Here is a 24,365-nt window from a genome sequence, read left to right on the forward strand (position 1 = left end):
AGAAGTCAAAAAGAGTAACATCTTCATGCTTGGGACTAAATAAATGGAAAATACATCCTTGTAAACCCATAACATTTTCTGCTACTTTTCCATCCTTTCTAGCCAATGCATTCACCAACAACTGAGAACACCATTTCTCAGCTGAATCTTCGCCAACAATGCCCATAGTAATCCTTCAGAATTTATTCTGAAATCTTTAATGCAAGACCTCATGGGTGTACATTTAAAAACACACTAGCAATGGTCAAAAAACAAATTGAGTGATAAAAATTAATGCAAGCTTGGCCAAAAGGATGCTAGGCTTAAGTCAAATACACAAGTGTTACAACCATTCTAAAACACATGCTAAGTACCAGTAGAGTTGCTGAAAGGTATATAGCCACAAAAATGTTAAGCACAGCACTATGTCTGCAACATAACAGGGGAATTGGAGGTAATGATACAGTACAAAGAACCAGATATAGTATGGATTACAGAGACATGCTCACAGAAATATCAGGGTTTAGGATTAAACAATGGAGGATATAATAATTTTTAAAAAGACAGAGAACAGAAAAAGGGGTAGCTTTAAAAGGTCCCCTTCTGCCTGCATCCAAACCATCACCTCAACCATACGTGATTGAATAAGTCTGCCTAAAGCCTGCAACAACTCAATAAGGAAGTACACAGGGAATTCTACCTCCCTTTGCAAACTGATTTCCAAACATCTTCTGGAGATAAAACAAGTATCAACATTACAATAATGGAGCAAAAACAAAGTTGCTGGAAAAGCTCAGCAGGTCTGGCAGCATCTGTGAAGAAAAAAAATCAGAGTTCTGAAAGCTTAACTCTGATTTTTACTTCACAGACACTGCCAGACCTGCTGAGCTTTTCCAGCAACTGTGTTTTTTGTTCCTGATTAACAGCATCAGCAGTTCTTTCGGCTTTTCTTAGAACAATGGATTTCATATCAAAAAGCAGTTTTTTGAAGTATATATATAATTTAGAACAAATGTTTCTTATCTCACTCTAACCATGCAGCTTTATTTTTAAGAAAACCCCTTTTATTCTTGTAATCGTCAAGGAGTATAAGCCAACGGATTGGCTGTGCTATTCTGAGCATTTTGGAACTGAGCTTGTCCTATCAGATTTCAGAGGTATGTTTAAGTGGTCTGCATAGCCAATCAAGAACAGTAATACCTAACTCTTTACCATGGCCCCTATAAAAATAGACAACTGAGGCTGCTGGCTATAAATCTGTCACTAAGAGAAGGGCACATATGATGAAGGTACTCACTTATTATGCTACCTTGTTGAGTTCAGGAATAGAGTGACTTTTGATCAGTGGGACTAGAAGAACTGATGACACCCATTGCCTGCAAATCCTGACAGATGTTGTACCAAAACCGATACATGGAAAACAACTTCTATTATCTTCTAAATGGTTCTGCAGAACTGTGCACACATAGGTATTAGTTAGGGACATCACAAGATATTCAATATGAAGGTTTACAATAATTTGAAATTAAAACAAATAACTTATCAATACTAGTCAATACTACTTCGTATTCCAAACAGTTTGATGGAAGCAAACAGCTTCAGATTAAGGTGTTAGGATTCCTTAAAGCATTCACATAAAGAATTATTGCCTGAATAGCAAAAAAGATTGTTATCTTTAATGGGCTGACCACATCGCAGCTGGTAGTCCTCTACATTCCAGAAATAATGAAGAACTTGTGGTGCAGCACTGCCACCAGCTGATGCAGCAGCATGTGACAAGGATCACATGATACTGAATTCAGTATTGATAGGTTCATCACAAATCACCTGATATTATTTAGGAAAAATCACATGCGTGCGTCTTACATTTGGGTATGGAGATGTATAAACTTTCTTGTACTATTAAATGCTGTATTACTCTAACATGCAACCAGTTATCTGCAGCATCCATACTCTCTGATGAAGGGTCTAGGCCCGAAACGTCAGCTTTTGTGCTCCTGAGATGCTGCTGGGCCTGCTGTGTTCATCCAGCCTCACATTTTATTATCTTGGATTCTCCAGCATCTGCAGTTCCCGTTATCACATCACATCACCAATTCTGACATCTGTTTGTTAAATCTAACCAGTCTTCAAAAGTGTTAACGCTTTTAGTCAATGCCAGCTATTCTCTAGTGACATATCCGGTGGCCCTTCTGTCCAAGTTAGGACGTAAATTTTCATGATGCAGATTGATTTGATACTTGCTTGAATGCTAAAATTGAAATTCACCACAAACTTTGAGAACTTTTTGCTGGTCTTTCAAGGTAGTCCTTCATGCCTCCTCTGAATGTGATATTTATCCAGCATCCTAGTCTGCAAGCACTAGAACTGGTCACTGGCATCCACAAATTCAATTCTCATTGTTGAATTGCAATTTCATCTCTCATTCCCCCTGTACAGATAGGGGAATGAATGCAAGAATATCACACTTCAAAAAAATTGTCAGGAAGGGTTGGGAAACCATGCAGTTTACCTTCTCCTTTGACAAATTAATTAAGCTTCTTTCTGTATAGTAAAGGAGCTCTGGAGTAACTCACCCTTGTACACAAGTAGCAAATTCTTAGCAAGTTGCTGGCCTCAGATCTAAAATAGAACAGCATCACCAGACAGTCAAACAACCTGTATTTATATAATAGTTTTAACAAAGCAAAATGTTGCAAGACTCTTCATTGAAGAACAATCCAAAAAATTGTTGCTGTGCTACATAAGGAGACATTAGGATAGATGATCAAAAGTTTGGTCTGAAAGTTAAGTTTTAAAAACCTGAGACACACAAGGTCTGAATTCTTGAAATTTTAATTTCTTCATTTATGTGATGCCATAACAAATAGGAACAGGAGTAGTCTATTTGGTCATTCAGTCTGTCAGTCAATAAGATCATGGCTGATCTGACTGTAGCTTCAACCTTTGACACCCTTCTAAATCAAACATTTATCAAACTCAAAATTAAATATGTTCAATGACCAACCTTCCAATGTTCTCAAGGGCAGAAAATTCCAAATACTAATGACACAGTAAGAGAAATTCCTCGTCATTTCTGTCTTAAATAGGAACCACTTATTTTAAAATAAGATCCCCTAGTTCTACTTGGCCCTACAACATCATCTCATTATCTACTTGTTAAGCCCACTCAGACTTCTATATTTCAATAAAGTCGCCCCTCATTCTTCTAAACTCCAATGAGTATAAGCCTAAATTGTTCAAGTTTGCCTGTTAAGACAACTCCTTCAGTCCAGGAATTAGCTTTGTGAACTTTCTCCAAATGCAAATATATCCCATTTTAAGTAAGGAACCCAGAGCTCTAAATAGTATTTTTGGTATGGTCTCACGAATGTCCCATACAGTTGCAGAAAAACTTGCCTATTTTTATACTTTATCCCTTTTGTGATAAGTGCCAACACACTACTTGCCTTCATAATTGTTTGTTGTACCTTAAAGCTATTTTTTGTGATTCATGTACAAGAACACACAGACCTATTTGTATTGAAATGTTTTCCAGTCTCTTTCTATTTAAATAATATTCTGAATTTCTATTCTTCCTGCTAAAGTGGACTAACCCACAATTTCCTTACACTTTCTGGTCACAATACATCGCCTGTCTGCCAAACTTGTCTGTTTCCTCTACTGTTGCCTCTTTAGCAACCAGGTGGCTTTTATCTTGTGGCTGTCCCAGAACATAGCTTCTCTTCAGACACTTGCCTGTTGCTGTGCTGCAGTCTTCCACTACAGCTGTCTAATATTTCCACCTTCTTGTTCCCCAAACCTAAATATTCAGCCTAACTCTCCATACATGCCACACAAATGCCTGGCAATGACCATCTCCAATAAGAGATAGACCTAAACCAGACTTCCTTGACATTCAGTGGCATTATCATCACTGAAACTACCACTATTAACATCCTGGGGCTTATCATTGATCAGAAACTCAAATGGACTCACCATATAAACACTACAGCCACAACAGCAGGTCAGAACCAAGGAATACTATGGCATGTCACTCACTTCCTGACTCTCCAAAGACTATCCACCATCCACAGGGCACAAGTCAGGGGTATAATAGAATACTCCCCACTTGTCTGGATGCAGTTCCAACAACACTCAAGAAGCTTGACACCATCCAGAACAGAGCAGCACATTCAGAAGTATCCACTCCCTCCACCATTGTTTTTCAGTAACAGTAGTATATACTCTCTACATGATACACTGCTGGAATTCCCCAAAAACCCTTAGACAGCACCTTCCAAACCCCATGACCACTTTCATCCAGAATGGCAAGGGCAGTAGAAGTGAGAAGCAACTTTGATGGTTAAGTGCCTGGGATGTACTGCCAGAGGAGGTTTTGGAGGCAGATACAACAGCAATGTTTAAGAGGCATCTTGACAGGTATATGAATATATATGGAATAGAGATGTAACAGAACACATGGAAGCAGAGTGTTAGTGCAGTCCTGGTGGGCTAAAAGAGTCTGTTCCTGAGCTGTATAGTTCTTTGTATAGATACAAGGGAACACCTCCAAGCCACTCCCACCTTGACATGAAAATATATCATTGATCTTTCAGTGTCACTGGGTCCCAATCCTGAAATTCTCTCCTTAAGGGCATTGTGGGTCTGTCTACAGCATATGCACTGCAGCAGTTCAAAAAGATAGATCACCAACACCTTCTCAAGGCCAACTAGGGAATGGCGGCAATAAATGCTGCCCAGCCAGCAACACATTCATCTCACAAGTGAAAAAAAACTCATCATTGCCACTGTTTAAAGCTCCATTCACTCCCATAGTTGATTTAAAACTTAATTCCCATCTGCAGTATATTTTGTTCACAACCCAATGTATCACCATTTGAGTGTCTATTTATTTTTCAGAGGAAGTCAGCACCTTCTGTACTACCAAACCAGGAAATTAATATGCTTTCATAACTAACCTTCAAAAGGAAGCTAAACAAATTCCTGAGACAAGCAGTGTGAAACCTGGGACGTGACACTCACTATAGTTTCCAAATCTTACTTGATGAACTTCGACAGACAGAAATGTTTTAGTCTTTTCCTAACTGGCCTCAGAAATTTGCTTTTTTTATTCACTGACTTCCTAGAACTCCAAGAGTGCAGGTTGAATTGACAGATCCTGTGGCTGCATCATGTCAAAGGTGAGCTGGGTGGAGGACATTATCTTTTCCTCTCCATTTACTCTTTGTTTGAATTTAATACTATACATATTGTGACAATACTGTGGCTTTAAAAGGTGTATTTTGTCCTGGGTTTTTTTTTTAAGAGGCGTTTTAAGGCAGAGATAGAGAGGAGTCTATTGAAAACTCATAAACAGCTAGTGAGGCCTTGGGGTTTTTTTTGTAGAAGTTGAAACAATAGAAGCAGCCTAAATGGATCAAGCTCCATAGAATCAGGACTTTGAGTTTTCACTTTCAGCTGTTGCTTCTGGGGTTTTGAAGAAGGGGAAGCTATTTTTCCCTCTCTTGATTACAGCTAGAAGCTGGGGGTTCTCTTCCTGCTTCTGGAGTTGCATGTGAGGCAATCTGTTTTCTGAATTTGCCAAGAATATGTTTATGGGAACTACCATATTGGAACCGTAAATTAGTAGTGGTTAATAATCTATTATTAAGTTTTCCAATAGAGTTAAATTATATCAATTTCCTCTTTCTTTTGTTGTCTTTTAACTATAGTGGATGAATAAAATGTGTATTGCCTTAAATCCGGTAGTTTGGCCAATTAAATTGTGTCTGGAATGAAAGGCCTTTAAAGTAAGAAAAGGTTAGAGTCAAGGCTATCTTAATACATTTTGAGGAACTCTGGTCTGGCCCATAACAATACATTTCAGTGACATCTGAGTGACACTGGAATAGATTGGAAAAGATTGGACTTGAACTCAGAGTTACTGGCTCAGAGGCAGACGTGATATCTAGAGAACTGAAACACATCCCACAGGTTACTGGCAAGGGGAATTCAGAAATGGTAATTACATTGTATGTCAAGTGGAGACAGTCAGATTCTCGCTGGAGATGATTATCGCATGACACTTGAACGGCATGATCATTACTTGACATTTATCAACAAGCCCAAAGATATTCAGGTCTTGCTGTATATGAACACAGACTTCTTCAGTATCTGTGAATTCTATGGAATGGTGCTGAACACTTCTCCATTTCTGATATTGTGATGAAGGGAAGACCATTGATAAAGCACCAGGAGATTGCTGGGCCTGGAAGAACACCTTGACAAACCACTCTAGTGATGCGGTGGAGCTGGGTGATTGGTTTCCAAACATTTTTTCACAACCACAACCATATTTCTTTTGTGCTGAATAAGACTCAAACCAGTGGAGAGTTTTACCCTGTATCCCTGTGACTTTTATTTCACTAGGACATGGTATCTGAATTTATCAAATTTCACAGTGATGCCAAGAGCAGTCATTCACACCCCACTTCTTGAGTTTACCTCTATTGCCCATGTCTGAACCCAGGCTATAATGGGAGCAGGAGCTGAATAGCTCTAGCAGATCCCAAACTAAGCATCAGTGAGTGGATTATTACTGTATAAACCCTGTTCAATACGGTACGTAGAACACAGAACATAGAACAATACAGAGCAGAATAGGCCCTTTGGCCCTCGATGTTGCACCGACCTGTGAACTCATCTAAGCTCCTCCCCCTACACTATCCTATCATTATCCATATGCTTATCCAAGCAGCAACAATTGCATTGTTGATCATCAAGACTGATGGGATGGTAATTGGTATGATGGGCTTTCTTTTGCTTTTCTTAATATACCTGGCCAATTTTTCATATTATCCGGTAAATGCCAGTGTTGCAACAGTGCACTGATGCACAAAACACTAGCAAGGAAATGGAAGATGTGGATTGGGATGATGGATTATTGTCTCCCTGGACAAGGTCAAAGTAAGGAATGCCATTTGTGAATTTGGCCAGGCATAAGCTCAACTGCAATCATTCAATTATGGAGTTTTCAGAAGTGGGTAATGTAGGAATACTGCTCATATTGATCATACTTTGAGAGACCAATCTTGCTAGTGCCTTTTAGAAGTCTGAATCTATGGCTGGGAGTCCTGCACTTCTATTCAATTATCTACAGAATGTAATTATTCCATAATTAGCCGAGCATTCTCACCAGGTGTCATAAATCATGACTGCATATAATCAAGAGCTACACTAACAATTCACTGCAGCATTGAGAAGGAACAGAGACAGAGATCACAGAACCTAGTGCTGGTCCTGGTCCCCAGCCCCTGACTTGAGCACAGTAGTTCTAATGCTAACCCAAGCACAGTGAGATCCCTAGAGCCTTGGGTCCTTGTTATGGACCTTAATGTAAACCCCATCCTGGGATCCAGTAGAGAATGTGCAAGAGTGCTTCACTGTTGAATGTCATTTTTGGATGAGACATTAAAGTGACATAAATGAAATTAACATGTACTTTAGTCTGAGGTCTAAAACTTCAGGGCTGAAGTGAGCCTGATACAAGAATCAGTGTCTGGGCTGCAGCTTGGTCCCTGACTAATCTGCAAGGTCCAAGTGATATAGCCATCCTGACTAATGTAAGTCAGTACATAATCTATTAGTCTAACATGCTTAGGGATGTCCATCTTGGACTGTACATTAAGTTGGGAGGGAAACACTGGGAAGATTCAGCAATTGATTATAATCTGCCTTGCGTGTCACTTTTCTGACATTTCATCCATGTTCAAGTGGCATCCTTCCACCTCTTGACAGTAAAAATGAAAATTACACCTATTATGACAATAAATTGCTGCATTCTTCCCAGTGGAATGATAAATATTAATTTTACCGAGTTATGGTAACAAGTAAGGTGAAAACAAAATAAAAATAAGATTTAGATAGATGAGGAAAGAAAATACTTGTTCCTTAGTACTAACTGTTGTGGAGAACTGGCTTTAATTTACTACTACAAAGCAGTCATGTCCATTGGTCAATATATTAGCAGCACTCTACCAAAGATACTTGAACATAAGAACTAAAAGCAGGAGTAGGCCATCCGGCCCATCAAGGCTGCCCTGCCATTCAATAAGATCATGGCTGAGCTTTTTGAGACTCAGCTCCACTTACCTGCCTGCACACCATAACCCTTAATTCCTTTACTGTTCAAAAATTTATCTAGCCTTACCTTAAACACATTCAGTGAGGTAGCTTCAACCGCTTCTCTGGGCAGGGAATTCCACACATTCACAACCCTTTGGGTGAAGAAGTTCCTCCTGACCTCAGTCCTACATCTGCTTCCCTTTATTTTGAGGCTATGCCCCCTGTGTCCTAGTTTCACCTGCTAGTGGAAACAACCTCTTTGCCTCCACCTTATGTGTTCCCTTCATAATCTTACATGTTTCTATAAGATCTCCCCTTATTCTTCTGAATTCCAATGAGTATAATCCCAGCCTACTCAGTCTCTCCTCATAATCCAACCCACTCAATTCTGGAATCAACCAAGTGAATCTTCTCTGCACCCCCTCCAGTGCTAGTACATCCCTTCTCAAGTAAGGAGACCAAAACTGCACACAGTACTCCAGGTGTGGCCTCACCAGGGCCCTATACAGCTACAGCGTAGCCTGCCTGTTCTTAAACTCCATCCCTCTAGCAATGATAGACAAAATTCCATTTGCCTTTTTAATTACCTGCTGCACCTGCAATCCTACATTTAACGACTCTTGCATAAGGACTCCCAAGTCCCTCTGCACAGCAGCATGCTGCAATTTTTTTTACCATTTAAAACATAGTCAATTTTGCAGTTATTCCTACCAAAATGCATGATCTCACACTTATCAACATTGTACTCCATCTGCCAGACCTTTGCCCACTCACTTAGACTATCTACGTACCTCTGCAGATGTTCAGTGCCTTCTGCACACTTCGCTCTACCACTCATCTGCAAATTTTGACACACCACACTTAGTCCCCAACTCCAAATCAGCTATGTAAATTGCAAACAATTGCGGTCCCAACACTGATCCCTGAGGCACACCACTAGCCACTGACCGCCAACCGGAAAAATGCTCATTTACCCTTACACTTTGCTTTCTTCTAGTCAACCAATCCTCTAACCATGCCAATACATTACTTGTGATACTATGCAACTTTATCTTATGTGGCAGTCTTTGGTGTGGCACCTTGTCAAATGCCTTCTGGAAATCCAGATACACTACATCTATAGGTTCCCCATTGTCCACCATACAAGTAATGTCTTCAAAGAATTCCACCAAATTAGTTAAACATGACCTATCCTTCATGAACCCATGCTGGGTGTTCCCAATGGGAGAATTTGTATCCAAATGATTTGCTGTTTCTTCCTTAATGATAGATTCAAGAATTTTCCCCACTACCGAAGTTAAGTTAACTGGCCTATAGTTACTTATTTCCTGCCCACTTCCTTTTTTAAACAGTGGCATCATACTGGCTGTTTTCCAGTCTGTGGGAACCACTAATTACTAGTGCATTTGCTATTTCCCCCATCGCCTCTTTTAGTACCCTGGGATACATTTCATCAGGGCCAGGAGACTTGTCTATCTTTAGCCCCATTAGCTTACCCAGCACTGCCTCCTCAGTGATAATGATAGTTTCTAGGTCCTCACCTGCCACAACTTTCTTGCCATTAGTTTTCAGCATGTTGTTTGTATTTTTCACTGTGAAGAAGTAACCGTTTAATGCCTCTGCTATTTCTTCATTCCCAACTATTAAATTGGCCTTCTCATCCTCTAAAGGACCAACATTTACCTTTGGCACTCTTTTACACCTTACATATTTATAGAAACTTTTGCTGCTTGTTTTTACATTTCGAGCTAGTTTAGTCTCATAATCTCTCTTTTCTTTATAACTTTTTGTGGCTTTCTGTTGGCCTTTAAAGATTTCCCAATCTACTAGTTTCCCACTAATCTTTGCATTTTTGTATGTTTTTTTTAAATCTGATACTTTCCTTTATTTCCTTAGACATCCATGGTTGACTATTTCTTTTCCGACAGATCTTCCTTATCACTGGAACATACTTCTGCTCAGCACTGTGAAAAATCATTTTGAAAGCCCTCCACTGTTCCTCAATTGACCCACCATAAAGTTTTTGCTCCCTTTTACCTTACCTAACTCCTCTTTCAACCCATCATAGTCTCTTTTGTTTAAGCACAGAACATCAGTACTGGATTTAACCTTCTCACGCTCCAGCTGTATTTTAAATTCGCCCATACTGTGATCGTTCCTTCCGAGAGGATCCCTAACTATGAGATCATTAATTGTTCCTGGCTCATTACAAAGGACTAGATCAAGGATAGCTTGATCCCTTGTAGGTCCCATTACATATTGTTCAAGGAAATTATCGCTGATGCATTCTATGAACCCCTGCTCAAGGATGCCATGGCTGACCTGGTTTGACCAATCAATATGTAGATTAAAATCCCCCATGATAGTTGCTGTACCATTTTTACATGCATTAGCGACTTCTATGTTTATTGCCCGCCCCACCACGGTCATTATTTGGTGGCCTATAGACAACACCTATCTGTGACGTCTTCTCCCTGCTATTTCTAATTTCCACCCAAATGGATTCAACCTTTTGTTCAGTAGACCCAATATCATCTCTCACTACTGCCCTGATATCATCCTTAAAAATTAGAGCGACACCACCTCCCTTACTTCCTGTCTGGTCTTCTGAAAAGCTTGACAAACCTGGATATTTAACTCCAATTCATGACTATCTTGCAACCACGTCTCTTTAATGGCCACTAAATCACACCCATTTGCCATGATTTGCACTGTCAACTCATCCACCTTTATCTGAATGCTTGGAGCATTTGAAACAAGTGCCCTTATGCTAGTTTTTGCACCTTTTTAAAAGTCCTATCACCTCCATTACTAACAGCTCTTGAATTCTCCTTCCCTGTAACTTTTTTCCTAATTTTCAATGGAGTTGAAGCTTCCTCGTCACCTGCCAACCTGCTGCTTTGCCTTACATTAATTGTTATTTTCCCTCTACGCTCACTCCTCCCTTTCCCCCTACTTACTAGTTTAAAGTCCTATTTACCACCCTATTTACCCTTTTCGCCAGAACACTGGGCCCAGCCCTGTTCAGGTGGAGTCCATCCAACAGTACAGATCCCTCCTGTCTCAGAACTGATGCCAGCACCCCATGAAAAGGAAACCCTCTTTCCCACACCGCTCTTTTAGCCATGTTTACTTCCTTCATCCTCGCCTCCCCATGCCAATTTGCACGTGGCTCAGGCAGCAACCCAGAGATTATGACCCTTGAAGACCTGTTTTTTAAATTTTGTTCTTTGTTTTTCATTATCCTGAAACAGGTCTTTTTTCCTGGTCCTGCCTATGTTGTTGGTACCTACGTGGTCCACAACAGCTGGATCCTCCTCTTCCTCCCTCTCTGGTATCCTCTCATGCCAGTCAGAGATGTCTCACACCTGGCATCGGGCAGGCAACACACCATGCGGGATTCTCTATCCTGCTTGCAAAGGATACTGTCTATACCCCTGATGATAGAATCCCCTACAACTACAATCTGTCTTCTCGCTCACCCCTCTTGAATGGCCTCCTGGACCATGGTGCCGTGGTCAGTTGACTCATCCTTCCTGGAGCCCTGTTCCTCATCCACGCAGGGAGCAAGTGCCTCATACCTGTTTTCCCCACTGCACGGTCCCTCTACCTGCCTCACTCGCATTCGCACTCTGTTGTCCCTGCTCGACAATCAAATTAACATTAGTCAATCTACAAGGTGTGACTGCCTCCTGGAACACAGCATCCAGGTATCTCTCCCCCTCCCAGATGTGCCGCAGTGTTTGGAGTTCAGAATCCAGCTCATCAATTTTGAGCCGAAGCTCCTCAAGCAGCCAACACTTGCTGCAGATGTGGTTACTGCCGTTGTCAATGGGATCAGCTAGCTCCCTGACCTGCCATCTCTGCTTAGTTAATTATTTAAGATTAATTAGTTTCTTTTAGTTTCGCAGTATTCACTGCACCAGTAAGTTTACTCTGTTTATACTCAAAGAGACTCCGGCTTTGCCTTCCGAACTGCTTCCAGAGGATTTGGCATCTAGGTGACCTTCCCAGGCTGCCCTTGCACTCTCTTCCGGACTCCCGCCGCTCAACAACTTGAAGAACTCTTAATTTGCACATCTTTCATTGCAATAAAATCATCACATCATGGACGATTAAAAATCTGCCTTCAAAATTACTACTTCTACTAAATAAGTCAATGAAGAGTCAGAAATCCAGAATGAAGATACTGAAAAGACTTTTATGTAGATGACAGCAAAAGAAAACTGCAAGTTAGTTTTCACCTTTTAACATCTAGGTTTTGTGTCAGAGATAGCAGGAACTGCAGATGCTGGTGAATCTGAGATTACAAGGTGTAGAGCTGGATGAACACAGCAGGTCAAGCAGCATCATAGGAGAAGGAAAGCTGACGTTTTGAAGAAGGGTCTAGGCCCAAAACGTCAGGTTACCTGCTCCTATGATGCTGCTTGGCCTGCTGCATTCATCCATCTATACCCAGGTTTTGTGTCATATATGTTACATTTTATAAAGTTTGTAAATTAAAGCTAATCTACTGAACTGAAAGTTCCTGTAAACATAAGATATCTGCTCATTGATTTGACTGGAAAATCTATTATCTAACAGTTGTATTTGATGTAGTGGCACCTACCATTCGATACAATGAGTTCAAGAAGTTATTCAAGTTAAATGAATTCACAATCAATAGTCTTATGATCAAATCAATAAAGCAGTATATTCAGAGTTTTAGAGCTTTCATTACTCCATAAGATTTTCTTCATGAGATATAAAAACCCACTAAACATTACTCAATACAATGGATCTGGAATCACAGAATGCTAAAAATCCGAAGACAAAAGTTAAAAAATATAGATGCAACACAGTATGGAGCTGGAGGATGAGCTCCATACTGTGTTGTCTGACTCCAGAATCTGCAGTTCTTGCTATCTTGGAGTTAAAAAAAAAACATATTTTGAGCAGTGACAACCCTTTTAGATTTGTTCGAGATTAACTGGCAGCAGATGTGAACAATCTTGAATGGGCTGATAGTGCGAAAAGTGAAATACAGAGGTGCAATAGTGTCATGATTACAGAACTACATTCATTATAGGTATTTCTCCTATAATGCATGTTTTGTTCATGCAAATTAGCTATAATGTGATTGATCAATAGTGGACACTGGATAATATGAACTATCTACTGTACAGGTATAGTGATTTCCTTTCAGGTGATTTTCTATAGCATGAGGTCACACAGGAATGCAACTATCATGTTATAGGAGAAATACCTGTACTATAATTAGGTCATTTGTGAAACTGAAAGTCAATAAACTTAATAATTTGCAGGGATTGTCCAAAAAACACATGTGGTTCATGAAAATCCCAAAATTACTCTCAAATTCAAATTCTAAGCATAAAATCTTTCAAGTATGAACCGGATGATACAAGTGGTTTGAGGATTGTTTGTAGTAACATGATAACACTTTGCAGGGGTGAAGAAAACCGTCAAGAAATGCTCTTAATGTGGCTCTCCTGTGCCTTCAAAGACATTTGCTGAAGGATCCAACAAAAAAGAGCATAAAGTGGTCCTTTGGAATAGGAAGCTTCTCCAGAATAAATGGAAAGATTTATATTTCTTCTTTGTCTATTAACAATTGAAACAGGGCAGAAAGCTGAAACAGACAAATAAAACCTTATTCATCAGACAACAGTTTATTTTCTTAACAATTGTTGGTGACTGAGAGACAAATGCAACAATTTATAATAGAAATTTCACAAAAGAACCTGAACATCTGTAGCAATATAAATCATCTGAGTGGTGCAGCAACATTTGTGGTTTTTAATCACCCTTAATTTGGCATATAGCAGCTGGTGCACTTCCTGCTCAGTAAAAGTGACTTCCGCAAGGTCCTTGTAAAGGTAAAGTTCTATCTTCACAGCAATACCTTACACTGTTGAGTCACAAAACAGACTTTGAAAAGATACAGCAACTGAAGACACAGAGCAGCAGAATCACACTGCAACACAACCCGTCAATGACCTGGCATATTCCTGATTCTAACATTAGAGGGGTCACCCGGGTTCAATGGAGAATGCAGGAGGACATGCCAGGAGCAGGTCAAGGCATACCTAAAAATGAGCAGTTGGTGAAGCTACAAAGCAAGCTACTTTCATGCCAAAAAGCACAAGCAGCAACTGACAGACAAGGTCTAAGCTATTCTACAACCAATCGATCAGGTCTAAGATCTGCAGATTAAATGACAATGTGGAGACCTGTGTTGGTGGATGTTTGTCCTTGCAATGTGAGTTAAATGAGTCCCAAGTCTGCTGCTGGTCTGACAATGGAAGAAGATGGCTCCCTGCAGAAACTGGCATCAAATTACACAATCCAGCACAAGTTATACAAACAGAAAATGTTGGAAATACAGTACTGAACAAGAAAAGAAATATTCATGGACAGGAAAACAGAGTTAATGGTTCAGGTCAGTGAGCTTTCATCAAACCAGCTTAAGCAAGCTGTGACTTATTGTGTTCCAAGAAAGTTTTTTTTTAACATTTGACTTTACACTGTCAATTAGCTTATTTTCCGATTAGTACGGCACATTTTACAATAATCTCTAATGCGGTTGTGGGTCTTATGCCACCAAAAGTAGTCAAATTTCTAGTAAACATGCTTTACGATCCTATTGGTGAACACAGAATCAACTTTATTTCCTTACTTTAAAGGGTATAACTCATCTGTGGTTACAATTCCCAAAAGCAGAGGTTAATCTCTAATGCAGCTCTAATTCAATTAGTCATTCAATGTGTCAACCTGTCAATCTAGAAACAGAGATCAACAGGCTTCTCAAACTGTAAAAAGCAGCACAGCTCAGTCCAACTTTATGCTGACATGAGTTCTACAAACATGCACATCTCTATAAGAGTCACTGCCCTGTAGTTTGTATTAGCTCTACCATCTGGTCAAGATCACACACTGAGGATCAAATCTGGAACGTACCTGCTCCATGTTTCACTAATCGTCCTCTAAGAGATTGAAAATCGGAGAGTTAGGTTGCCTTATGCTTAAATATGTATAACTGTTTATATTTCAGTTAGATTACGTCAATTAGCTTAACATAGGGGATAAAAAAGAGGTATTCATGTAATAGTAATTAGAAAGTCACAGGGCTTTAAAATATCCAACACAAGATTGGATTTTTGGCAGAAATTGAATCTGTTGAAGGGCTATGGGTGTCACTGACAAGGTCAGCATTTATTGCTGTTTCATAATTGCCTCTCCACTCATTGAGAGTTTAGCGAAGAATTGCCACATTGCAGTGGCCTGGAGTCACATATAGACCAGACCAGTAAGAATGGCAATTATCCTTCCCTTGAGGACATCAATGAACCATGGGTCTTTACAACAATTAATGAGAGGTGTCATGGTCATCACTTCTGGGTCTTGCTTTATATTCCAGATTTATTAGTTGATTTCAACTGAACTGATGGGATTTTAACCCCAGAACATTTGACTGGGTCTTTGGATGACTAGTCCAGTGACATTCCATCATCTCCCCACAGAACTGACATCAAAATAGCAGTTGACCATGAATTCAAATGAAGAACACTTCTACTTTGATACAGACAGCTCAATGTCTGCCCATCAGTAATGAAACTTCACTGTCCAGTCGCACCCTAAATTAAGACACAGACCTTCAATGTTTAAAGAGGACTTCCCTGCATTATGGGAGAAATTCACTGTGCTCTCTTGTCCATCTGTAAAGGAAATTACAAAATGGTCAGCAATATCCCTAATACCGGAGTGGCATATCAAAGAATACAACAACAGCTTGGATTATATAGTGTCCTAATGCAGCAAAATGTTCAAAGAGCATTCTCAAATTGAATCTGACTGTGTCATTTGAAGAGATATTAGGACAAGTGACAAAATGTTTAGTCAAAAAGTTTGATTAAAATGAGAGTCATAAGGGAAAGAGAGATGCAGAGAGACTCAGAAACGAAATTCCAAGTCATAGGGCCTAGGCAATGATGGAGTGAGTAATTTCAGGAATAGATAAGAGTGGAGTTGGAAAAATATTAAGTTATTGACGGCCGTAAGAGTTGAAAAGGTTACAGAGATGAAGGCATTCTCCAGAAGAAGAAAAAAAGATAGTAAAACTGGCGAATACACTGGCCCAACTCACATACGTCAAAATTGAGCTGACCAGTACACTCATTTCCATGTACAGGTACTACTGTATTTTTTTCCCCACAAGATGGTGATTGGGGAGATGCAATAAGGGTGGGGGGTGGGAGTTAGAGAGGTGGTTTGAACAAATGGAAAAATCTAAACACAAAGATACAAATTTTGAATTTGAAAAGTGTTTGGACTGAGAGTTAAGATAGCTCATGAAGCACATGAATAGGACTTGGTACAAGTTACAACAGCAGAGCTTTAGATGAAAGGAAGTTTATGGAGGGTGGGAGATGGGAGAGCAGACCAAAAAGCAGTGGAATAGTCAAGACTGGAGTTAATACGCACATGGATGAGGGTTTCAGTACAGATGGGTTAATAATGTTACAAAGGTGGAAATGGGCAGTCCTGGTGGTGCAGAAAATATGGGGTCAGAAACCCAGCTTCTGACAGGCAGTGTTAATGGAAGCACATTCCAGACACATTGTTATTCTGTCAATTCCTTTCCGCCTTTTAGATTTTCTCAGAAAATCAATGCAACATTTATGTACAACTGCCCTGAGGCAAATATTTTGAATCATTCTACTGCCAGTTTTCTACAAAGCCAATCTCATTTGGTTGCTTAGTCAGAAACAGAGTAATTTATTTTAATAACACATCCATTTTCTCTCCTACCCTCTCCTGGGTAACGGCATCAGAAATAAAAATCAGTCTAATGCCACCGGGCAACTCTCCTGGTCTTTCTTCTAGTGGGGTTCCCTTAAACACTATCCCTACAACTTTCTCAGTGCTTGTCGCATCTTTCAGATACTACCGGCTCTGCTGTGTATTTCTAATACTTTTTGTGATTACTCAACTGTACAAAATTCTCCGTGACAATGGTTCACAGAGAACAGTTAGGTCAATTAATGTACCTGGATGCCGTGCCATCACACACGTAGGTCTTGCAGCTCCCATAACAAGGATCCTCTCTACCACACACTCAGTGCAGTACCGTCCCTTCTCATCAGCACACCTTAACAGAAGAGGTAACAATTACAAAGTTTAGCCTTTTAGAGAAGTAGTAAGCCTCAACGCTGAGCAACAATTACATTTGTTCAGTGCCTCTAAGTTAATGCAATTATCAAGGTGCTTCAAAGGAACATACAAGATAAAGCATGACAGTCAGCCACATAAGGAGGTACTAGGGTAGATGACCAAAATCATCATAAAAGAGGTAGGTTTGAAGAAATACTTCAAAATCACAGCCAAGACTATTGTCTGATATTCTGTCCATGGAGATGCTGAGCAGCTGGGATGATTGATTCACCTTGTTTATTACTAATTAGACCTAATCTGGGAATCCTTAGCAAGCTGGGACAGTAAACAACACTAGGGCTAATGATCTCAGCCAATTTTTCACTATTATGCAAACAACTTCTATGTAGTTTTCAAAAGATTGACCAAGGACTTGTTAATCGTACTTGCTGGATAATATTTGCTTCGCTTACAGGTGATCCCAGATAAGTCAGTTCTTTGTGAGCTCCGTTTGCTTGATGGAAGATTAGATCCTTAATATTATTTCTGTGGCAGACCGAAGACTCTGCAATTTTACTGACATTGTCAAGGCTACCCAAAGTTCAATTACAAACCTAAAACCTAGCCTCACCCAATCTTCTTGCTTCCATCTCCACAACAATGGTCAACACCACCACACATTGACACTAAGACCTTCGGAGAGCTTTCCTCATCTTAGAGTTCAAAGTAGGGTCATGAGATATGACTGGGGGTTCTGGGAGAATTGGCTTGGACACCACAACTGAGAAGAGAATTGCAGAGACCCAGTGGTCAATAGGAAGCGGCAGTGAGAAGTGACTGATGACAATTTTGGGACATTCTGAAAGTTTACCCTTCCTGTTGGAGTAGAAAGGGAGGCAAACTCACACGGGAGCAGAACAGAAAGGAGGGCTGAATTACAGGCGAGCGGTAGTAATAGGGCACTCTATAATCAGGGGCACACATCTGCATTTCTGTGGCTGTGAGTGAACCTCCAGGATGGTCAAGAACATCTCTGAGCAACACAGGTCATTCTGAGAGGGAATGGTAAGCAGCCAGAGGTTGTGGTCTATCTTGATACTAGCTTAGGGCGGCACGGTGGCTCAGTGGTTAGCACTGCAGCCTCACAGCACCAGGGACCCAGAATCAATTCCAGCCTCGGGCAACTGTCTGTGCGGAGTTTGCATATTCTCCCCATGTCTGCATGGGTTTCCTCCGGGTGCTCCAGTTTCCTCCCACAGTCCAAAGAAGTGCAGGCTAGGTGGATTGGCCATGCTAAATTGCCCGTAGTGTTTAGGGGTGCGTGGATCACAGGGGGATGGGTCTAGGGGCGGGGGATGCTGCATGGGGCAATGTGGACTTGTTGGGCTGAACGGCCTGTTCCCACACTGTAGGGAATCTAATCTAATCTAATCTAACAACATAGGACGGGAGTGAGATGAGGTAAAGGGAACTTGGAGAGTTAGGAATAAAGTTAAAAGACAGGACAACTAGGTTTGAAATCTCATGATTACTCCCTGTATTGCGTGCTAGCGAGGCCAGAAACAAGAAGATAATACAGATGAAGCATGGTTAAAGAGTTGTTTAGGATGAAGGGCTTCAGAAATCTGGACCAATGAGATCTCTTCCAAGGCAGATGAGACCTGTACAAGAAGGGCAGGAGAAGCACCACTATCATTGCAGGGAGGTTTGTTAGTGCCACTTAATAGTGTTTAAACTAGGGTGGCAGTGTGTGGGAACCAGTCTAGTCGGTCAGCATATGCAGTGATTGAGGAGAAGGTAGAGGGTAAGTGAAATAAGACTGACAGGAAGAACAGGCAGGGCCAGGTTAATGAACACAGCAGCAAAAAATGAAGCTATGATGTTGTAGACATTACGGGAACTTATTTGAGAAAAAGGCAGGACTGGCAGCTCAATGTTTCCGAGTTTAAATGGTTCAAGCATGACAATGAAGGATGTAAACGGGGTGTAGGAGTTGCATTACTGATTAAGCACATTTTGACAGGACATCTAGGAGGGCTCATTCAGTGAGGCCATATGGGTAGAACACAGGAATGAGAAAGTGCAATCACTATGATGGCGTTATACTATAGGCCCTCCAAAGGCCAGAGGGAGATGAGGGAACAGATATGTACGCAGATCATGGAAAGACTTAAAAACTACACCGTTGTTGTAGCCAGAAATAATGGGAACGGCAGATGCTGGAGAATCCAAGATAACAAAGTGTGGGGCTGGATGAATACAGCAGGCCAAACAGCATCTTAGGAGCACAAAAGCTGACGTTTCGGGCCTAGACCCTTCATCAGAGAGGGGGATGGGGAGAGGGTTCTGAAATAAATAGGGAGAGGGGCGTGGCGGAACAAAGATGGATAGAGGAGAAGATAGGTGGAGAGGAGAGTATAGGTGGGGAGGTAGGGAGGGGATAGGTCAGTCCGGGGAGGACGGACAGGTCAAGGAGGCGGGTTGAGGTTAGTAGGTGGGAAATGGAGGTGTGGCTTGAGGTGGGAGGAGGGGATACGTGAGAGGAAGAACAGGTTAGGGAGGCGGGGATGAGCTGGGCTGGTTTTGGGATGCAGTGGGGGAAGGAGAGATTTTGAAGCTTGTGAAGTCCACACTGATACCATTGAGCTGCAGGGTTCCCAAGGGGAATGAGTTGCTGTTCCTGCAACCTTCGGGTGGCATCATTGTGGCACTGCAGGAGGCCCATGATGGACATGTCATCTAAGGAATGGGAGGGGAAGTTAAAATGGTTCGCAACTGGGAGGTGCAGTTGTTTATTGCGAACCGAGCGGAGGTGTTCTGCAAAGCGGTCCCCTAACCTCCGCTTGGTTTCCCCAATGTAGAGGCAGCCACAACGGGTACAGGTGTGCAGGTGAACATCTGCTTGATATGGAAAGTCATCTTGGGGCCTGGAATGGGGGTGAGGGAGGAGGTGTGGGGGCAAGTGTAGCACTTCCTGCGTTGCAGGGGAAGGTGCTGGGTGTGGTGGGGTTGGAGGGGAGTGTTGAGCGTTGGAGGGGAGTGTTGAGCGCACAAGGGAGTCACGGAGAGAGTGGTCTCTCCGGAAGGCAGACAAGAGTAGGGATGGAAAAATGTCTGGGGTGGTGGGGTCGGATTGTAGATGACAGAACTGTTGGAGGATGACGGGGTGGTATGTGAGGATGAGGGGGATTGTTTCTGGGTGGTTGTTGCGGGGGCGGGGTGTGAGGGATGTGTTGCGGAAAATGCGGGAGACATGGTCGAGGGCGTTCTCGACCACTGCGGCGGTGGGGGGGGAGGATGTTGCGGTCCTTGAAGAACGCGGACATCTGGGATGTGCGGGAGTGGAATGCCTCATCCCGGGAGCAGATGCAGCGGAGGCGAAGGAAGTGGGAATAGGGGGTGGAATTTTTGCAGGGGGGTGGGTGGGAGGAGGTGTATTCTAGGTAGCTGTGTGAGTCGGTGGGCTTGAAATGGACATCAGTTTCTAGCTGGTTACCTGAGATGGAGATAGAGAGGTCCAGGAAGGTGAGGGATGTGTTGAAGATGGTCCAGGTGAACTTGAGGTTGGGGTGGAAGGTGTTGGTGAAATGGATGAACTGTTCGAGCTCCTCTTGGGAGCAAGAGGCAGCGTTGATACAGTCATCAAATGTAACAGAGGAAGAGGTGGGGTTTGGGGCCTGTGCAGGTGCAGAAGAGGGACTGTTCCACGTAACCTACAAAGAGGCAGTCATAGCTTGGGCCCATGCGGGTAGCCATGTCCACCCCTTTTGTCTGTAGGAAGTGGGAGGAATCGAAAGAGAAGTTGTTGAGGGTGAGGACGAGTTCGGCTAGGCGGATGAGGGTGTCGGTGGCCGGGGACTTGTTGGGCCTGCGGGGCAGGAAAAAGTGGAGGGCCTTGAGGCCTTCTGCATGAGGAATCCATGTGTATAGGGACTGGAAGTCCATGGCGAAAATGAGGTGTTGGGGACTAGGGAATTGGAAGTTCTGGAGGAGGTGGAGGGCGTGGGTGATGTCATGGATGTAGGTGGGGAGTTCCTGGACCAAGGGAGAAAATGGAGTCCAGATAGGTGGAGATGGGTTCAGTGGGGCAGGAGCAGGCGGAGACAATGGGTCGACCAGGGCAGGCGTGTTTGTGGATTTTGGGAAGGAGATAGAAGCGGGCAGTGCGGGGCTGGGGAACAATCAAGTTGGAGGCTGTGGGTGGGAGGTCACCTGAGGTGATGAGGTCATGGAGGGTATTGGAGATGATGTAGTGGCTAATTTTCATTTCATCAATATTAACTGGGACTCCCTCAGTGTCAATGACTTAAGTGGGACAGAATTTGCCAGGTGCATCCAGAAGGCTTTTTGAAACACTATGTCGATAGTCCAATTAGGGAAGGGTTGTACAGAAATCGGTAGGTGCTTAACACTGCAAAGGAAGATGGTAAAAGCAAATATGATAGCAAGCATTTAAGAAGCATTTAGGCAGAAAAGTGAACAAGCAGGTAATAGAAGCATACAGACCATGAGCAGGCAGGTGAGATTTGTTTAGACTGGCATCATAGTTGGCACAATGTGGGCCAAATTGCCTGCTCCTGTGCTGTGTTGTTCTCTGCTCTAAGAATGAGGTGATCTCATTGAAACATGTAAGGTTTTTAATGGGGTTGACAGACTAAATGTTGAGAAGGCATAGTCTGAGAACAAAGGGACACCAATTTAAGACTGAGATGAGGAGAAATTTCTTCTCTCAGACATTTAAGAGTCTTTGGAGCTCCTTGCCATAGAAAACTGTGGGGGCAAGTTCTTATGTATACTTAAGGCTGAGCTAGATTCTTGGTTATTTGAGAAATCAAGGGTTACGGGAAAAGGGCAGGCAAGTGGATGTGAGGCATGCAGGGTCAGTTATGATACTACTGAATGGTGTAGCAGGCTCAAGGCACCAACAACCTATTTCTGTTCTTATTTCTTACCATCTTATGGACGTAAAGTGGCATGTCTTCAGTTCACAATAAGAAAAGAGATTGTGAATGCCCTTGAATCATATCTGACAATTAGGAGCCAAATGGAAGGTGTGGCCTATCATCTGTGGGAAGTCATGGACCCTACTGGCATCTTCTCCATAGGAATTTACTTTATTACTATATGTAAATTACTGCTGCAGAAATTGTGACTTGACTTTTTCTCTGCAAGAGTCTCTTCTTATAATGGACATCAGTGTCCACCTTCACTTTAGAAAGTGATTGCATGCTGAACTTAGTTTCAGTTGCACTGATTTAGAAATAGCCATCAAGTAAAACGCATTCTTGAATTGAGCTCTCTCGGTTATATACTTTATAAAAATTACCCTTGAGGTGTTACTCTTCCAGATGTGGTTCTTCATGATGACCAAAGGCTATTAATAGCCAGCCATTTCCAAAAATTGAGATTTTGACCCAAAACTCTGAAAAAGAAAAACTGAGAGCTAAACTGTCAATACTACTCACACTGATGAAAATGTGTTGTCCTTGAAGCTGAATTTCCTCAGTAAGAATTGATTCTTGTTCTTATAGTTGAACGAGTGCCCATCATCAAGAAACAATTTGCCTGTGGCTGAGTTCTACAACAGAAATATAGATGGAAAACTGAAGAACTGATAACCGATAATCATGACAATCTGCTTCAGGCAGTTTCAGTTTGTTTTCCTCTGGTTTACCACTTGTAATCTCCCAAATGCAGTTCAATTGCATTAGCAGAGTGGGTTATAGGCTGAGGACATAGCAAGATGCACCAGATGCCCATTTGCAACACATCAGTTCCTTGACAAAATGCTAATTTGGCATGAAGCTTATTTACTTTGGATCTCCCAACTGCCATGTTGGATACAGAGATGATATTGCATCTATTAAGCAAGTAAACCAAAAGCTTCTTACAGCAGCAACTCACTTTGCTGAGGATGATGAATAAAAATCTTAACTGGAGAAGAAACTGACCAACAGAACTAACATCGATAAGATGGGAAGGAGGTCAAAAACACAACTGAAAAACTGCAGAGATAGTAGGAAATGCCGATGCTGGAGAATCTGAGATAACATGGTGTGAAGCTGGATGAACACAGCAGGCCAAGCAGCATCAGAGGAGTAGGAAAGTTTGACGTTTCGGTCGAGACCCTTCTTCAGAAATGGGGGAGGGGAAGGGGATTCTGAAATAAATAGGGAGACAGGGGAGGCGGATAGAAGATGAATAAAGGAGAAGATAGGGTGAGAGGAGACAGACATGTCAAAGAGGCGGGGTTACAGCCAGTGAAGGGGAATGTAGGTGGGGAATGAGGGAGGGGATAGGTCAGTCCAGGGAGGACAGACAAGACAAAGAGGTGGGATGAGGTTAGTGGGTAGGAAATGGGGGTGGGGCTTGAGGTGGGAGGAATGGTTAGGGAGACAGGGACTAGCCGGGCTGCTTGTGGGATGCGTTCGGGGGAGGGGAGATTTTGAAGCTTGTGAAGTCCACATTGATACCCTTGGGCTGCAGGGTTCCCCAACAAAATATGAGATGTTGTTCCTGCATCATTCGGGTGGCATCATTGTGGCAATGCAGGTGGCCCAGGATGGGCATGTCATCCGAGGAGTTGGGGGAGGGTTAGTTGATATGGTTCGCGACTGGGAGGTGTAGTTGTTTGTTGCAAACTGAGCATAGGTGTTCCACAAAGCGGTCCCCAAGGCTCCGCTTGGTTTCCCAGATGTAGAGGAGGCAACAATGGGAACAGCGGATACAGTATATCAAATGAACAGATGTGTAGGTGAACATCTGTTTGATGTGGAAAGTCTTCTTAGGGCCTGGAATGGGGGTGAGGGGGGAGGTATCGGGGCAGGTGTAGCACTTGGTCCGGTTGCAGGGAAAAGTGCCAGGGTTGATGGGGCTGGAGGGGACTATGGAGCGGACAAGGGAGTCACGGAGAGAGTGGTCCCTCCGGAAAGCATATGAGGGTGGGGAGGGAAAAACGTCTTTGGTGGTAGGGTCAGATTGCAGATGGCAGAAATGTCAGAAGATGGTGCGTTGGATTGGGAGGTTGGTGGGGTGGTACATGAGGACAAGGACGAGGGGGATTCTGTTTTGGTTATTACTGCGAATAGGGGGTGTGAGGGATGAGTTGCAGGAAATGCAGGAGACACGGT

General features: G+C 42.3%; 1 protein-coding gene across 8 annotated transcripts in view; it reads right to left on the reverse strand.

Annotated features, from left to right (window-relative positions):
- Positions 1–12,838: 12,838 nt before the first annotated feature.
- LOC125455825 (neutral alpha-glucosidase C-like) overlaps positions 12,839–24,365 on the reverse strand; it is a 110,288-nt gene continuing 98,761 nt past the window's right edge. For 6 of the 8 annotated variants that reach the window (XM_048538308.2, XM_048538307.2, XM_048538309.2 and 3 more), the window contains 3 exons: positions 22,701–22,813; positions 17,133–17,233; positions 12,839–15,800 (listed from right to left, as the gene is read on the reverse strand). In XM_048538308.2, coding sequence (XP_048394265.2) covers positions 15,688–15,800; positions 17,133–17,233; positions 22,701–22,813 — 327 coding nt within the window. In that variant the 3' untranslated portion in view covers positions 12,839–15,687. The remainder of the gene's footprint in view (positions 15,801–17,132; positions 17,234–22,700; positions 22,814–24,365) is intronic. The other 2 variants (XM_048538314.2, XM_048538315.2) reach the window with 2 other exon arrangements.

The sequence above is a fragment of the Stegostoma tigrinum genome, chromosome 10 (genome assembly GCF_030684315.1).
Source record: "Stegostoma tigrinum isolate sSteTig4 chromosome 10, sSteTig4.hap1, whole genome shotgun sequence".
NCBI classification, from domain to species: Eukaryota; Metazoa; Chordata; class Chondrichthyes; order Orectolobiformes; family Stegostomatidae; genus Stegostoma; species Stegostoma tigrinum.